Source organism: Martes martes, assembly GCF_963455335.1.
Source record: "Martes martes genome assembly, chromosome: 7".
NCBI lineage: Eukaryota > Metazoa > Chordata > Mammalia > Carnivora > Mustelidae > Martes > Martes martes.
In genome coordinates this window covers 29,224,808-29,243,448 of record NC_137894.1, presented here as the reverse complement: position 1 = coordinate 29,243,448, position 18,641 = coordinate 29,224,808, and the positions used below count along the sequence as shown (strand labels likewise).

Sequence of the window (18,641 nt, the reverse complement as noted above, 5' to 3'; positions counted from 1 at the left end):
CTAGATTCAATTTGCTAGTATTTTTAAAAGATATTTGTGTCTGCATTCATAAGGGATATTGGTCTCTAGTTTTCTTGTGATGCCTTTGTCTGATTTTGGTATGCAGGTAATAATGGTTTCATAGATTTCAAGCTGGGAAGGGCTCCCTCACCTTCTATTTTTGGAAGAATTTGTGCAGGGTTGATATTAGTCCTTCTTTATACATTGGTAGAGTTCATCAATACACCAGGTGCACTGGACCTTTCTTTGTGGGAATATTTTAAATTGCTAATTCAGTATCTTTTCTTGTTATAGGTACCTCCATAATTTTACAATTTATTCTCTTCCAGCTCTAATTTATACTTTTAGTCATTCAAGAAACATTTACATATTTTCTAAACATTTACTAATTTTCTAAAGATCTATTTATTTATTTGAGAGAGAGACATGCACCAGTGGGGGGAGGGGCAGAGGGAGAGAGAGAGAATCTCAAGCAGACTCCCTGTGAGCATGGAGCCCGAGGCAAGGCTCAATCCCAGGACCCCTACATCATGACCTGAGCCAAAATCAAGAGTTGGGTGCTTAACTGAGCCACCCAGGCACCCTAAGAAACACTGATTGAGCATCTTTTATATCCAGGCCCTGTCTTGACATAGAGGACACAATGATGTATCAAGCAAAGTCCTGGCCCTCTTAGCATTCTCATATTCTTTGTCTCTCTAATTCTTATGATACACACACACACACACACACACATTTTTTATTTATATTTATATGTATTATAGCTCTCTTCCTTGTAAAAAGTATTTATTTACCAAATGCCATTGGTGGAAAAAGGTGGTCCTTAGGTTTGCTGTATGTATTGTCATAGTTCTCTCCTCATTTCTAGGTGTTCTTGGAGAGAGTGGCATGAATAGGAAATGGAATATGTTATTAGTGCAATCATAGTTTATATTGGTGCCCATCCTAGGCATTGCTACATGATTTTAATAAACCACCATCTTAATTTATTATCAGCCTCAGAACCATCTGGTGCCTTCTATTCTACCTGACCATCAGTAGGCCCATGCCTTAGTTTCCTAGGGCTGCTGTAATGAAGTACCATAACCTGGGTGCCCTAAAACAAGAGATATTTATTCTCTCTACAGTTTTGGAGGTAGGAGTCTGAAATCAAGGTGTTAGTAAGGCTGAGGCTCTGGATTGAATCCTTCCTCACTTCTCGCTAGCATCTGGTGGTGGCCCTCAATCCCTTACATCCTTGGCTTGCAGCTGCATTATTGCATTCTCTGCCTCTTCACCACGTGGTGTTTTCCCTTTTGTCTCTTTTTATATGATGTTTCCTCTTTTTATAAGAACACCAGTCATATTAGATATAATGTCTCTCCCCATTATACAATAAGCCAAAAAGATGTCATTTTTCACAGGTGTATTTGTTTATACATTGCCATACGTGTAGCTACCATCTGTCACCATACATCACTGTTTTAAGAGCATTGGTTATATTCGTTTTGCCATGCCTTTGTTCCTCGACTTATCTCCCACTCCCCTTCGCCCATTTTGCCAAGACCCCTACCTCTCTCCCCACTGGCATCCATCCGTTTGTTCTCTATATTTATAGGTCTCATTCTGCCTTTTGTTTGCTTATTCATTTAGGCTTTTTGTTTGTTGGGGGAGGATTAGATTCCACTAATGAATGAAATTATATGTTATTTGTCTTTTTCAGTCTTATTTCACTTAGCGTAATACCTTTTGTCTCCATTCCTGCTATCTCAAATGGCAAAACCTTATCCTTTCTTATGTTTAGTTTTCTTTGGTTGAATACCCAAGTGGAATTATTAGATCATATGGTATTTCTGTTTTTAATTTTTTTGAGGAACCTCCATGCTGGTTCCCACAGTGGCTATACCAATTTACATTCCCACCAACAGTGCGTGAGGGTTCCGTTTTCTCTACATCCTCAGGAACACTTGTCATTTCTTGTCTTTTTTGTTTTAGCCATTCTAACAGGTGTAAGGTAATACCTCATTGGGGTTTTCATTTGCATTTCCTTGATGATTAGTGATGTTGAGCATCTTTTCATGTGTCTGTTGGCCATCTGTATGTTTTCTTTATCTATTCAGGTCCTCTGCCCATTTTTTAGTTAAATTGTTTGGGTTTTTTTGTTGTTAAGTTGGATAAATTCTTTATATATTTTGGATATTAATCCCTTAGAAGATGTATCGTTTGCAAATATCTTCTCCCATTTGGTAGGTGGCATTTTTGTTCGGTTGGTGGTTTCCTTTGCTGTGCAAAAGATTTTTTTTTTTTTTAATTTTGATGTAGTCCCAGTGTATTGCTTTTGCTTTTGTTGCCTTAGGAGACGTATCTAGAAAAAAATTATTATAGCTGATGTCAAAGAAATTACTGCCTGTTTTCTCTTCTAGGATTTCTGTGGTTTCAGGGCTCTCATCTAGGTCTTTGATTCATTTTGAGTTTATTTTTATATATGGTGTTAAAAGGTGGCTCAGTTTCATTCTTTTACAGACAGCTGTCCAGTTTTCCCAGCACGGTTTACTGAAGAAACTATCTTTTCCCCATTGTATATTTTTGCCTCTTTTGTCATAGATTAATTAATCATATAATTGTGGGTTTGTTTCTGGGTTCTCTGTTCTGTTCTGCTGATCTGTGTGTCTCTTTTTGTGTCAGTACTATACTGTTTTGATTACCACAGCTTTTCAGTATAATTTGAAACCTGAAATTGTGTTACCTCCAACATTGTTTTTCTTTCTCAAGATTGCTTAGCTATTTGGTGTCTTCTGTGATTCCATACAAATTTTGGTATTATTTATTCTAGTTCTGTGAAAAATAGTGTTGCTATTTTAATAGGGATTATATTGAATCTGTAGATCCTTTTGGGTAATATAGACATTTTAACAATATCAATTCTTTCAACCCTTGAGTGTGGAATATCTTTCCATTTTCTTTCATCAGTGTTCTATAGTTTTCAGAATACAAGTCTTTCACCTTTTTGGTTAACTTTATTCCTAAGTTTTTGGTTCAATTATAAATGGGACTATTTTCTTAATTTCTTTTTCTGCTACCTTATTACTAGTATATAGAAGCACTACCAGTTTCTGGGTATTAATTTTGTATCATGCAACTTTCCTGAATTCATTTGTTACTTGTAGTTGTATTTTAGTGAAATCTTTAGGGTTTTCTATGTATAGTATCATGTCTGCAAATGGTGACAGTTTAACTTCTTCTTTACCGATATGGATGACTCATTTCTTTTTCTTGTCTGATTACTGTGGCTAGGATTTCCGTAACTATGTTGAGTAAAGGTGGTAAGAGTGGACATCCTTATCTTGTCCCTGATCTTAGAGGAAAAGCTCTTAGTTTTTCACCACTGTGAATGTTGTTACCTACAGCTTTTTTATATATGGCCTTTATTATGTTGAAGTATGTTTCCTCTAGCCCAACTTTGACAAGTGTTTTTATCATGAATGAATGTTGAGTTTTGACAGATGCTTTTTCTGCATCCTTTAACGTAAAGCATATGATTTTTATCCTTTGTTTTGTTGATGTGTTGTTTGTGATTGATTTGTGAATAGTGAACTATCCCTGTATCCCCAGAATAAGTCTCACTTGATCATGGTGAATAATATTTTATTGTTCAATTCAGTTTGCTAATATTTTGTTGGGGATTTTTGCATCTATGTTTATCAGGGATATTGGCTTATAATTCTCTTTTATTTTGTGGTTTCCTTGTCTGCTGTTGGTCTCAGAGTGATACTGGCCTCGTGTTTATTTGTATTATCATGTATTTGGAAGCTTTCCTTCTTTTTCTATTTTTTAGACTGGTTTGAGGAATAGGTATTATCGCTTCTTTAAATGTTTGATAGAATTCACCTGTGAACCCATCTAGTCCTGGACTTTGTTTGTTGGGATTTTTTTTTTTATTACCAACTCAATTTCATTTTTTGTAGTTGATCTGTTCAGATTTTCTATTTCTTCCTGATTCAGTTTTCAAAAATCATATGTTTGTAGGAATTTATTCATTTCTTCTAGATAGTTTAATTTGTTAGCATATAACTTTTTGCAGTATTCTCTTATATTCCTTTGTATTTCTGTCGTGACAGTGTTACTTCTCTTTTGTTTCTGATTTTATTTGGGTTCTTTTTCTTTCCCATAATGAGTCTAGCTGAGGGTTTATCAATTTTCTTTATCTTTTCAAAGAACCACCTCTTGGCTTCATGTTTTTTTCCTTTCTTTTTTAGTCTCTATGCCATTTAATTCTGCTCTGATCTTTATTATTTCCTTCCTTCTACCCCTTGAGTTTTGTTTGTTCTTCTTTTTCTAGTCCCTTTAGGTGTCAGGTTAGGTTTTTTTTTTTTTTTTAATTCAAGCTATTTCTTGTTTCTTGAGGTAGACCTTTATTGCTATATATTTCCCTCTTAGAACTGCTTTTGCTGCATCCCAAGGATTTTGGATTGTTGTGTTTTCATTTTCACAAATCTGCATTTTATTTTCTTATAAGTACAAGTGCTAGAAAGGAAGCAGAGTAATTGGTCCTATAACTAGGGCTTGTAAGAGATGTTCAAAAGTAGTATTGCTCAAATCACAGTTTATATACCCCTAAAATAAAACAGAATGGTAAGAGTTTGTGAAGGATGTTTGGAACAGCAGTTGACTGTTCATATATATTGTTCCCCTTCTCCCAATCACAAGAATTTATACATAAACCAGTTTAAGACCAGTGCTAGAATCCATCTCTGTGGTGAAATAAAATAACATGGTTTATGAAATCATATTCATATGTGTTGGATTGAAAATGACAAGTGCTAAATACAATACAGTGCAACTTTGGAACAAAGTTCAAAAAGCAGAATGGTATCTTCTGAGCATCAATCTAGTGGTCCCAGTGCTAGTTTCAATTGTTTTTTTAAAATGCTTCCAAATATTTTTCTTAATCCACAAATGCTTTCATCTCTACTCTGCCACAATGAAATTATTTGAGTGTCTGTCACTCTTTCATATTCAGCACCCTTGGAGGCAGGAGGAGAGAATCTCAATTTTTTTTTTTTTTTTTTTTTTTAAACAAAGCCCATTACCCTCTTCTCTGGCATGGAAATGCTGAGACATTGTTCACATTTTTTTTGCTCCCACCAACCACGTCTTTGGTTGCTTTTCTTCAACTATTTTGAATTAAGGCATTAAATTCTTATACTCTCATGACCACATCACTTGTTTATCCTTGAGTTTCAATTATGTAACAAGAATAAAAACTTAACTATTATTTTTCTTTCTTTCTTTTAAAACAATACAGGGCAATCTAGAGCAGCCATGATACCACCCAAGCATCCACGGCAGCCTAAGGGAACTTTGGATGATGGCATTGTCTTCAGTGAGAAAACAGACCAAGAAGCACCTAACGCTTCCCAACCTACGCCACCCCCACTGCCAAAGAAAATGATCATAAGAGCCAATACAGAGCCAATCCCCAAAGACCTCCAAAAATCCATGGAAACGAGTCTTTGTGTAATGGCTAATCCCACCTATGACATTGACCCCAACTGGGATGCCAGTAGTGCTGGCTCTTCCATCAGTTACGAACTCAAGGGACTGGACATTGAGTCTTATGATTCCTTGGAAAGACCTTTGCACAAGGAGAGACCTGTCCCCTCAGCAGCAAACAGTATCTCCAGCTTAACCACTCTCAGTATTAAGGATAGATTTTCCAACAGCATGGAGTCCCTGTCTAGCCGGCGTGGTCCCTCTTGCAGACAGGGACGAAGCATGCAGAAACCACAGAGACAAGCACTTTATCGAGGACTTGAGAATCGGGAAGAAGTTGTGGGTAAAATCCGAAGCCTTCATACAGATGCCTTGAAGAAACTGGCTATAAAATGTGAAGACCTCTTCATGGCTGGACAGAAAGACCAGCTCCGTTTTGGGGTGGACAGCTGGTCAGACTTCAGGCTAACCAGCGACAAACCATGCTGTGAAGCAGGTGATGCAGTTTACTATACAGCTTCATATGCAAAAGATCCATTTAATAACTATGCAGTCAAGGTAAGAAAATATTATAAGTCTGATTTTAATCTTACCCAGCACACTGTTATTGGGATGGGTCTGTTTTTCTTTCCTGCATTCCTCCATTCAGCAAAAAGTTACTGATCATCTGTCTACCTTACACCAGATATTATAGTAAGGTGTGACTGTTTTCAGAGTCTACTTTTACCAATACGTGCCTTCCACTCTGTTGCTGTCTTTACTCTCTAACAAATAGACCCTTGTCTGCCCCTATTCTAGGACTCTTCTGCTTCTTGGAGAAACATTTTTATAGGGAAAAATAACCAGTATTTGTTGATGTGCCAGGAACATTATTGGTGTTACATAATTTGATCTTTATATCAATTTTATGAGATTAAGATCTTTTTATCTATTTGACAGATGAGGAAACTAAAGCTCAGATAGGTGAGCTGATTTGCTTAGGGTCACACACCTAGCAATTAGGAGAGATGGGATTTAAACACAGATCTCTCTGATTCCATAGCCTGCACCTTATCCATTTTGTCACATATTAATTTCTTAACTGTATATTACTCATTCCAGACAAATCACTTCTTCAAGAAAGCTAAAACTCTTAACATCAAGAATTCTTGTCCAATTACATTCACTGTAAATAATGCATAATTTTCATCAATGTAATAAATAAAACATGGGCTTTGTTACATTTCCAATTTCTTTTGTCTCAAGGTATTTTTTTCTCTTGATTTCTTCTTTGACCCATTGGTTGTTCAGTAGCATGTAGTTTAATCTCCACAGATTTATGAATTTCCCAGTTTTCCTTGTATATTTAATTTCTAGTTTCATAGCACTGTGATCAGAAAAGATGCTTGATAAAATTTCAGTCCTCTTAAATTTATTAAGTCTTTTTTTGTGGCCTAACATATGATCTCTCTTGGAAAATGTGCCATGTGCACTTCAGAAGAATGTGTATTCCTTTGCTTTTGAATGGAATGTTCTGTATGTATCTGGTAAGCCCATCTGGTCTACTGTGTCATTTAAGGCTGATGTTTCTTTGTTGATTTTTTTTTTTTGTCTGGATGATCAATCCATTGATGTAAGTCTCCTACTATTATTGTATTGCTATCAATTTCATCCTGTAGGTCTGTTAGTGTTTGCTTTATGTATTTAGGTCCTCCTATGTTGGGTGCATAAGTATTAACAAATGTTATAGCATCTTGCTGGACTGATCCTTTTTATCATTACATACCTTCTTTGTCTCTTAATGCAGTCTTTGTTTTAAAGTCTATTTTGTCTGATATAACTACTGTAGTTTTCTTTTGGTTTTCATTCGTATGGAATATCTTTTTTCATTCTTCACTTTGAGTCTGTATGTGTCCATACATTGAAAGTGTATTTTAGACAGCATATAGATGGGTCATATTTTTTTATCCATTCATCCACTCTGTGTATTTGGATTGGAGAATTTATGCATTTACATTGGAAGTAATTATTGATAGGTTGTGCTTATTGCCATTTTGTTTATCGTTTTGGGGCTGTTTTAGTAGGTCTTCTCTCTTTGTTCTCTTGATCTCTTCCTTTGTGGTTTCTTTCTTTCTTATTTTTTTTTTTTAAAGATTTTATTTATTTATTTGAGAGAGAGACAGTGAGAGAGAGCATGAGCGAGGAGAAGGTGAGAGGGAGAAGCAGACTCCCAGTGGAGTTGGGAGCCCGATGCGGGACTCGATCCCAGGACTCCGGGATCATGACCCGAGCCGAAGGCAGTTGCTCAACCACTGAGCCACCCAGGCGCCCTCTTTCTTATTTTTTTTAAAGATTTTATTTATTTATTTGACAGAGAGAGAGATCACAAGTAGGCAGAGAGGCAGGCAGAGAGAGGGGGGGAAGCCAGCTCCCTGATGAGCAGGGAGCCCGATGCGGGGCTCGATCCCAGGACCCTGAGACCATGACCTGAGCCAAAGGCAGAGGCTCAACCCACTGAGCCACCCAGGCACCCCCCTTTGTGGTTTCTTAAGTGGAATGCTTATATTCTTTTATCTTTTGTGTTTTTTCCTTTATAGTTACCATGAATTTACATATAACAACTTACATCTATAAAAGTCTATTTTAAGTTTGTTACAACTTAAGTTTCTTTCCATTGTAAAGCTCAAAATCATTACTCTTCCATCCACACATTTTATAGTTTCTTTTTTATTTTATGTTTTTTGATGTCACAGTTTACATCTTTTTATTTTGTGTATCCCTTATTGTTGTAATCATAGTTATTTTTACTATTTGTCTTTCAGTCTTTATACTAGCTTTATAAGTGATTCATCCACTAACTTTTCTATATGGTTACCTTTCTAGTGATATTTTTTCTTTAATATGTGTTCTTGTTACTTGTAAGGCCAGTTTAGTAGTGGTTTTTTTGGGTTTATTTGTGTATGTGGGGTTTGTTTTGTTTTGTTTTGTTTTTAGTACTTTGAATATACAGTACCACTCCCTTCTAGCTTGCAAAGTTTCCACTAAAAAACCTACTGAGAGTCTAATGGGGGGTTTCCTTGTATATAACAAGTTGTTTTCCTCTTGCTGTTTTTAATATTTTTTCCTTGTCTTTAACTTTTGACATTTTAATTCTCTTAGTGTGGGTCTCATTAGGGTTCCTCTTATTTGGAGCTCTCCAGGCTTCCTGGATCTGGATGTCTGTTTATTTCCCCAGGTTAGGGAAATTTCCAGCCATTATTTCTTCAAATAAGATTTCTATCCCTTTCTCTCTCGTTTCTTTTTCTAGGAGCCCTATGATGCAAATGTCCATTTGATATTGTTTTCTACATCCCTTAAGCTGTCTGCACTTTTTTCTTTTTTGTTGGTTTCTGATGCTCTGATTCAGTGAATTCTACTACCTCATCCTTGAGTTGAGTGATCCTTTTTTTTTTTTTTGCTTCGTCTGGTCTGCTATTGAACCCCTATAGTGTATTTTTTTTAAAGGTTTTATTTATTTGAGAGGGAGGGAGGGAAAGAGAGAGAGAGGGAGCGAGTACATAAACAGGGGAGGGCCAGAGAGAGAGGGAGAGGGACAGGTAGACTCCCTGCCAAGTGGGGAGCCCAGCATGGGGCTCAATCCCAGGACCCTGAGATCATGACCCAAGCCAAAGTTAACCAACTGAGCCACCCAGGTGCCCCAGAACCCCTATAGTGTATTTTTTAATTTAGTTATTGTATTTTTCAGTTCTGTGGCTTTTGTGTGGTACTTTCTTATATTTTCCATCTCTTTGTTGAAGTTCTCTCTGTATTCATCCATTTTTCTCCCCAATTTAGTAAAGATCTTCCTGACCATTACTTTGAACTCTTTATCAGATAAATTACTTATCTCCATTTCATTAAGGTTCTTTTTCCTTGTGGGATTTTATCTTGTTCTTTCATTTGATACATATCCTTCTGTTTTTTCACTTACCTTGAGTCTCTGTTTTCATACAGTAGATGATACAACCTCCTCTCTCAGCCATAAAGGAGTGGTCTCATGTAGATGAAATTTGTCATTCAACCCTGCCCCAGCTCTTTGTCATCTCTCAAATTTGTGCCTGTTCAAGAAGCCTATTATATTTTTAATAGCTCCCAGTAGTTGAGAATATGCCAAGACCTAACAGTGTCCCAAAGGGGAGAATCTCAGCACCTAAATTCAGGCTGACTAGAAGCCAGACCCTCAGGCATCCCCTTTTAAAAATATGCAAATATATACAGTCCTGTGGGCCTGCAAGCACAAGCAGATCTGGAGGTGTCCCCTGGGAAGCAGTTACAGACATCAGGGCTCTAGACAAGTGTCTCTTGTGTGATACTGGTGAGCTGGAGCAAAGCAGAGAGAAAGCACCAAGATGGTATCCATAACCTCTGTTCCTTCAGAGCAGCTCCCTAGGCCACTTAATATGTGCCAAACCTGAAGTCTTCCCCTCAGGCCAATGTTCCAAAACAAGTAAAGTGGCCTTCTTCACGGAAAGACTAGGAAGTGTGCCTCAGACCACTCTCTGTACAGTGCCCTGGGAGTAGAAGCCTGCCAGAAACTGTTTCTCTGCCACAGTCCTATGGGACTCAGGAATGCAGGCTCCTGGCCACCAAAGCCAGGTGATCTAGGAACATCTTCTGGGCAGCAGCCATACAACCTGGGACACCAGACAAAAACTAGGGCACTGGATGTGTATACAACTCCCTTCCAGGAGACCCTGGCACTCTGGAGCTTGGTAGAGGGTGAGTGGAAAGATAGCACCTTCTCTCTGAGGTTTTTGGAAGCCCTACTTAGCTAATAGGCCTCCTTCACAGAAAAGCTAAGCTCTCTCGGGGTCTGTTACCTATTGCTTTGCTCTGGGAGTTGTTGGTTTTTAAGAACTCTTTCTCCATTGGTTACAGTTCTGTGGGATGAATGAGCATAAGCCTCACTGGCTGCCAGAACCAGATGATTTAGGGGTGTCCCCTGATAGTAATCACAAAATTGAGGGTGCCAGACAGGAGGATAAGCTTTTTTTCTGGGTGATACTTACCATTACAATCCCAGGGGACTAGAAACACAAACTCACCTGACCTCCAGAGCCAGGCAGTCAAGAAGCATCCGCTAGACAACAGCTATAAAAAGCAGGCCACCAGACACCCATAAAAGTTCCATTCTATGGAATACTGGTGCCCTGGAGCCTGGCAAAGGGAGAGCATGAAGACGGTACCTGCTAGTCTTTGTAGGGACAAAGACAAAGCGTTCCAGCTGGCTCCTAGATGTGTGTGTTATATTAGATGTCTGCCCCTCACACTGGTGCTTTAATATAAGCAGATGAGCCTCCTCCACTTTAAGTCCAGACACAATTGACTGCCTCTTGGGTAGGGAAGTCCCAGCAGGTAGGCTTTTTAAGAGGGGTTTCTCAGACTGCTACATTACAGTCCTGTGGGTCTTAGGACACAAGCCCTGTTGGGTTTCAAAGTTAGATGTTTTGGAGGCTTGTCTCTCAAGTGTATGTCTTAAAGGTTGGGATACCTGATATAGGATTTAAACTCTTCATTCCTCAGGGAGAAGCTCCAGGTTTTGAGTTCCCTCCCTGTTATGGGATGCTGCACCAGGGGTGGAGTTTATGGCAAGATTGTGTCCTGTTCTTTCCTACCCATGTCGATGTGGTTTTCCTCTTGTCTACCCACGTGTAGTCATCACTCAGCCAGCCTCTGGATTTTTTTGAGGAAATTGTTCATATGTGGCTGTAGACTCAGTGTATCCATGGGAGGAGGTGAATTCAGGATCTTCCTACCTTGCCATCGTAAACTGGAACCCAATAAAGAATGGACTTCAAAGTCCAAAAGATCTGGGTTCAGGTCCTGGCTCTGCTACTTAGTAGCTTTGTCACAAATTGCTACTCTGAGTCTCAATTTCCTTAGCTGTAAAAGAGGATAATAATGGTACCCATCTTTGGGGCTGTTTGGCTAAAAGAGAATAAAACATCCCTGATAAGGGGCACCTGGATGGCTCAGTCGGTGGAGTGTCTGCCTTTGGCTCAGGTCATGATCTCAAGGTCCCACGTCTGGCTCCCTGCTCAGTGGAGAGTCTGCTTCTCTTTCTCCCTCTGCCTCTCCACCGGCTGGTACGAGCTCGCTCTCTCGCTCTCTCTCGTGCTCACTCTCCATCTCTCTCTCAAATAAATCAATCAATCTTTAGAAGACAAAAATCCCTGTAAGTGTTCACTCCTTTCACTCTCTAATAGTGTCTTCCCTAGGTTACTTTCAGAGCCTTAATTTCCTCCTCTTTCAGATGTTTACAGTGATAATCTGTGGGATTGGGGTTAAGATCAAGGAAGCTAATGCATGTGAGTTTTTAAAAACACAAAGTTCTAGGTAAACAGGTAATGTTCTTCTTCATTCCCATAGTCCCTTTTTATTGATTCTGTTTCCTAGTTCAAAACCAATTAACATATCTAAATGATTTTTACATGTTAATTTGGCTTAGAAAGACCAGATGGTGTCTTAGTAAATTAATAGATAAGGTAAACAATCAGCCTTACCTGTCTATCATGACAGAATACATATTTGGATCAGACCTTCAGCTGCTCTCTGCAGTTACAGCACCCATACCACTTAACTGTCTGTTGGCGCTGGCAGAGTGACCCTAGGCCCCAGCCCACACTTTTTAAATTAAACTGAGGGATAGACTGCAGAGAGGGGAGCTGGATTCTAGTTAATGCATTACTGTTGAGTCTAAAAAGGCATTTTGAGATTCTCTGTAGCACTCAAGAGCTGTTAAGTCAATTGGGGTTATGGTGCCTCATCTATCTTGGGCCTTTATTGCTACAAGATCGCCAATGCAGGATGAGTACCTATTTCAGAATGGGGCATTGAACTATCTGTTCTTTCAAAACAATTGAGAAGTAGGGCTTGACTAACTTTATGTATTATTGCCGTGCAATCTTGTCTCTTTCCCAAATCAATGGCCTAGTATTGATTTCTTTGCTTGTAATGATGCAGAAGCAATCTCCAAAGAACAGGTGGCGTGTGGTTATATACTGGGAGTTGTTGGCAGGTTTGGGAAAGGATGTTTTACACTAAATGGTGAATATAAATGTCTATTTGGAGACCCTCTGGGTGTTTGTAGAAGTACCCAATTGATTGTGCAACCTTAGAGGAATAAGCTACCAGGACATTGTGAACCCTACCTTTGCAGATGTAAGCAAAAGGGAACAGAATTGGCTCACACAAACAAGTTTTTACTGTTTGTTTTCTTAAAATATCCCTTTCCATACTAATGGAATATAGAGTAGGCTAACAGGTGTGATTGTCTCTTGAAGAGACTAAAAGGTCTTTAAAATGTTGCAGAAGGAAATCAGTGCTAGAATTTAGCAATTTGAAAGCCAAAGGATAATGCCCCCTAAATTGCCAAGTCTGTTGCAGTGATTGAGTACTAAGATCGTTACTTTGGGTGTTGTCTTAGTTTGCTCAGGCTGCTCTAGCAAAATACCATAGACCAGGTGGCTTAAACAATAGACATTAATTTTGTCACAGTTCTGAAGACTAGAAAGTCCAAGATAAAGGTTCTGGCTGATAAAATTTCTAGTGAGAACCCTCTTCCTAGATTGTAGATGGCTGCCTTCTCCCTGTGTTTTTAACATGGCCAAGAGGGTGATAGAGGCTCTCTGTTGTCTCTTCTTATAAGGATACTAATCCATATCAAGGCTCCTCCTCTATGACCATTTCACCTTAATTACCTCTTTGTAGGCCCTATCTCCAGATATGGTCCAATTGGGGGTTAAATTGTATGTTCCAGGACTCAATTTCCAATGTGTGGGGAGGGCATACTTCCCACACAGCACCAAGCAATTCTTGGACACCAAAAGGGTGTCCTGCAATTCAACTCAATTCAATTTATCTACCTAGAGATGGCACCATATCTCACAGGTCAAGGGTTCAATCTACCTGTCCCCCTCCACAAACATCAGATACTGGTCACAAGCCCAGGTTGTTGCCTGTGCTTCTGACCAACGGGCTATAAATCAGAGGGTCCCACAAACCCCTGCTTGGGTTCAAATAATTTGCTAGATCAGCTCACAGAGAAACATCTTACTTAATAGATCACTAGCTTATTAGAAAAGGATATAACTCGGGGCCCCTGGGTGGCTCAGTGGGTTAAGCCTCTGCCTTCGCCTCAGATCATGATCTCAGGGTCCTGAGATCGAGCCCCGCATTGGCTCTCTGCTCAGCAGGGAGACTGCTTTCCCCCTCTCCCTCTGCCTGCCTCTCTGCCTCCTTGTGATCTCTGTCAAGTAAATAAAATCTTAAAAAAAAAAAAAAAAAGAAAGAAAGAAAGAAAAGGATAGAAATCAAGAACAGCCAAATAGAGGAGATGCATAGAACAAGCTACGAAGAAAGGGTACAGAACTTCTATGTGCACCACACTCCCCAAATCTCCATGTGTTCACCAGATTGGAAGCTCTTCAAACTCTATCCTTTTGGGGGTTTTGTGGCGACTTCGTGATTGATTAAATCATTGGCGATTGGCTATTGATTCAACTTCCAGGCATTCTTCCTTTCCAGAGGAGGTTGGAAGTCCCAAGGGGCTACAAATTCCAATGCTTCAATCCTGTGCGTGGTTGGTTCCCCTGGCAACCAGCCCCCATCCCTAAGTGGGATCCAAAAATCACTTTATTAACATAACAAGAGACACCTTTGTCAGTCTCAATACTTATGAAATTCCAAGGGTTTGGGTTGCTGTGAGTCAGGAACCATGAATGAAGACCAAATATATTGGAGAAATATATATATTGACCTTGTCTTATAAATCAGACTATCTCAGGGGTTAGCACTTCAACATACGAATTTTCAGGACTCAGAAATTCAGTCTGTAGCATTCTGCTCCTTTCATTTTCATTCTCTCTCCCCCAAATTCATGTTCTTATCACATGCAAAATATATTCAGTTCATCCCAATAGGCCCAAAGGTCTTAAATCATTTCAGCATCAACTCTGAAGTCTACAGTCCAAAGTCTTATCTAAATATCACTTAAATCAGGCATGGGTGTAACTCGGGGTCTGATTCATCCTGAGGCAGATTTCCTCTCTAGGCTATGACCCTATGAAACTAGACAAGTTATGTGCTTCCAAAATACAGTGGTGGCCAAAAAAAAAAAAAAAATGAAAACACTAATTTGAAAAGATCTATGTACCCCTGTGTTTACTGCAGCATTATTTACAATAGCCAAGATATGGAAAGAGCCCAGTTGTCTATCAATAGATGAATGGATAAAGAAGATGTATATATACACGAATGAAATATAATGGAATATTATTCAGCCTAGAAAAGAATGAGATCTTGACATTTGTAAAATATGGATAGACCTAGAGGGTATAACGCTAAATGAAATAAGTCAGACAGAGAAAGATAAATATCATATGATTTCACTTATATGTGGAATTTAAAATCAAAACAAACGAACAAATGATAAAAGAGACCAAAAAAAAAAAATCCTCTTAAATACGGAGAATGAACTGGTAGTTGCCAGAGAGGAGCTTCATGGGGAGTTGGGTGAAATAGGTGAGGGGAATTAAGAGTGTACTTGTAGTGATGAGCGCTGAGTAATACATAGAATTGTTGAATCATGTGTTAATTATATTTCAATTTTTAAAGAAATGCAACGATGCAATAAGATAAACAGTCCCATTCTGAAAGGGAGAAATCAGAAGGAAGGAAGGGGTGATGGATCCCAAGCAAGTCCAAAACCTAGGAAGATAAATTCCATTAGATATGAAGGCTCACAAATAATCCTCTTTGATTCAGCACTCTACCCTCCAGGCCCATTGGGGTGGCGGCATCGCTCCCATGGCTCTAAACACCCTGCTCCTTCAGCTCTTGGTAAGGGCCCTGCCTACACTGCCCTCTGTGAGGGGCCATCTACATGGCTCCCTGCTGGGGTAGCCTACCCCTGAGGTGCTGGTCATCCTGGCTTTCCAAATCTGGAGAGGCAGCCCTAGCCTTTGAAACCCAGGAGGAAACAGCCTTATCTCTTAGGTTTGTGATGGGGGTAATAAGCCCTGACAAACTCTGAAACACCCTCAGGGTCATTCTTCCCTTTCCTTAAAGAATAGTGCCCTTTCACAGCTGAGTAGTAGCTCTGTGGACCAGTCCTGTAGAATCCAAGAAGTCCAACAGCTTTCCTTCATTCCATCCTGCTTTCTCTTTCCCTTTAGCTCATCCTGGCAGTGTCTTCGCTGGGAGAATCCTCTTTCTATTTCTGGCTTCTCCTGAGTTGACTGATTAAGTCCATGAGTCACACCCCTGATCTCTTTAGATAAATGGCTATTCAACCCGCTTTTAGAATTCTTTTTAGAACTAGCTTTATTGTTTGTTGCAGTATGGATAGGCTTAGAATTTTCCAGATCTTCAAGTCTTGGTTCCTTTTTGCTTAACAATTCCTTCTTCAATTTCTGTCTCCCCTTTTGCATGTATACTCTAAGCAGTTAGGAGGAAACAAGCTGCTCCTTCACCACTCTGCTTAGAAATCTCTCTGCCAATTACATTACTCACAAGTTCTGCCTTCCATAAAATACTAGAACAGCTTAGCCAAGTTCTTTGTCATTTGTTTTTTATCACTTCTCTTATTTTCTAATAACATGTTCCTCATTTCTGTCTGATTCATCACCAGAATCACCCTTAATGTTCATATTTTACAATAGTCTATTCATGATTATCTAAGCTTTTTCTGTCATGGATCTTAAAACTCTTCCAGCTTCTATCCAATTCTGAAGCTGCTTCTACATTTGTGGGTATTTGTCACAGTAGTACTCCACTTCTCAGGACCCAAATCTTAGTCTGCTCAAGCTGCCGTAACAAAACACCGTGGACTGGGGCGCCTGGGTGGCTCAGTGGTTAAAGCCGCTGCCTTCGGCTCAGGTCATGATCCCAGCGTCCTGGGATCGAGCCCCGCATCGGGCTCTCTGCTCGGCGGGGAGCCTGCTTCCTCCCTTCTCTCTCTGCCTGCCTCTCTGCCTACTTGTGATCTGTCTGTCAAATAAATAAATAAAATCTTTAAAAAAAAAAAAAAAAAAAAACACCGTGGACTGATTGGATGGCTAGAGAGCAGAAATGTCCATTCTCCCAGTTCTGGAGACTAGAGGGCTCTCCTCCTGGCTTGTAGGCAGCTGCCCTCTCACTGTGTCTTATGTGGGGGGTGAGAGTGAAGGAAAGAGTACAGTGCATTTAGGGGTTAGGGCTTAACATACAAATGTAGGGAGGACACAGTTCAGTCCATAGCATTATTCTGGTTTTCATTCAACAGCTTTAGTAGTTCTATTGATCTTAAACTAAAAGACATCACAACACATAATAAAGAAGAGTTGATTTAGAGTAAGCTGACACGGGTCCAAATTCTGAATCGGTCTCTGTGTATCAGTAAGTCAGGGCACCTCTCTTGGTTATCGTATGAGTGGATACTAACTGCTCTACCTACCTCATAATAAGATTGTTATAATGCACATGTGTTAATGTGGTGAAACTCCTTTCTAAACTATAAAGTACGCATAAAATTATGCATTATTCTTATTAACAGTAATGGAAAATTACTGCTCAACATTTTTTTTAGATCACTCATTATTCTTTAATATTGGGTACTGGTCTGAGTGTATCTAGATAGGTTCTGCACTTACATGCTTTCTTTCTCATTACTTCAAAGATGTAAACATTTCTCCTTAAAATCATGAGAGAAAGCTACTAAATGCTAGCATCCTCAAGAATATTAGCACTGCCCCAAATTGGTAACAAACTGAGAGTCTGATATTAAGGAAAAATTTAATAAATTATAGTAATGTCCCGTGGAATGTCTGTGGCCATTAAATAGTAATTGTGAAGACCCTATAAAATCGTGGAAAACATTTTTTGGTAAAAAATCACATGAAAGTAGCAGAATACCAAATAGTATGATCATAACTTTTTAAAAATTCACCTACAAAATGGTAATATGCAATTAATGGCTATGTTAGAGTAGTGATAATTATAGGTGATTTTAATTTTGTTTTTTTAAATATAGTCATAATGTTTTTTTAATTTTAAAAAAAACAATGACTTGGACATTTTAGATCATTTGACACTGAGCTCCTTGAAGGCAGGTATCCTTAGTTATTGATCCCGGTAATTTCATCCTCCAGCACGAATTATAAATACTCCTATTTCATGCTATGCAGCCTTGCACACACTGGTTCCTCTCTCTGGACTGCGCTTCTGGGAAGAGTACGGTCACATCCAGGTGACCTATTTCAGTACTGCCTGAGGGTCCTCATTGGAAACATACTTTCCTCTGCCACATCCCATACCTACAAAATCAGCCTCTGGCAGTGAGGCCTGGGAAACTGCATTGTTAGCAAATACTCTGGGTGGTTCCTGCACAGAATTTGAGGACTGTCGACATAGTGGTTAAGGATTTGGGCTTTTAAGTCAGACAGACCTGGGTTTAAATTTGTACTTTAGCGATTTAGTAGCTATGATAATTTGGTCCAGTTACATGCCTTTTCTAAACCCAGTATCTTTATCTGTAAAATGGAGAAAATACATCATTCTTAAAGCCATTGTGAAAAATCACAGGAGTCCGTATGTACATAGTGATTGATGTATATAGTGCTCTTAGCATCCTTTGGCACAAAGAAAGCATTCAGTAAATGGTACCTATTTATTCCTCCACTCTCTTCTCCTGTACCTAGAAAGCTCCTGTTTTCTTAAAGAACCCAGCTCTGTGAATTTTCTTCTGTGATGTTCTGAGAACATGTTGACAGCTTCTCTCTGTGTACCCACTCTATGCTTAGTGGATTTCTCTATCATTGCGCTATCATGCTACAGTTTTATGATTCTACAACAGTACTATTATACAATTAAAGTCACATGCCTCCCCTCCCTGCTGTTACACCTGAGCTTCCCCATGGCAGGGACCATAGTTTATTAATGCTTGTATCCTTGTTACCCTGTTGATCTAATATATTTAGCATCAGATAGCAATGTATACTATCCAAAATAGTACCATGTACATAATGGGCATTCAGTAAGTATTTCTTGACCTTTCAGAAAACATTTACTATTGAAAAAATTATGATATCTGTGTGGATTTACAGGAATACATGTGAATAAAACAAAACCTCACCCTCAAGAAACTTATATTCCAATGGTGGGTGGAACAAAGG

At 39.1% G+C, this 18,641-nt stretch overlaps 1 protein-coding gene across 1 annotated transcript in view; it reads left to right on the top strand.

Moving 5' to 3' along the window:
- PEAK1 (pseudopodium enriched atypical kinase 1) overlaps window positions 1–18,641 on the top strand; it is a 294,195-nt gene that overhangs the window by 261,684 nt on the left and 13,870 nt on the right. Inside the window, exon 8 of the mRNA XM_080808166.1 lies at window positions 5,285–6,030. Within this exon, the coding sequence (XP_080664292.1) occupies window positions 5,285–6,030 (746 nt within the window). The remainder of the gene's footprint in view (window positions 1–5,284; window positions 6,031–18,641) is intronic.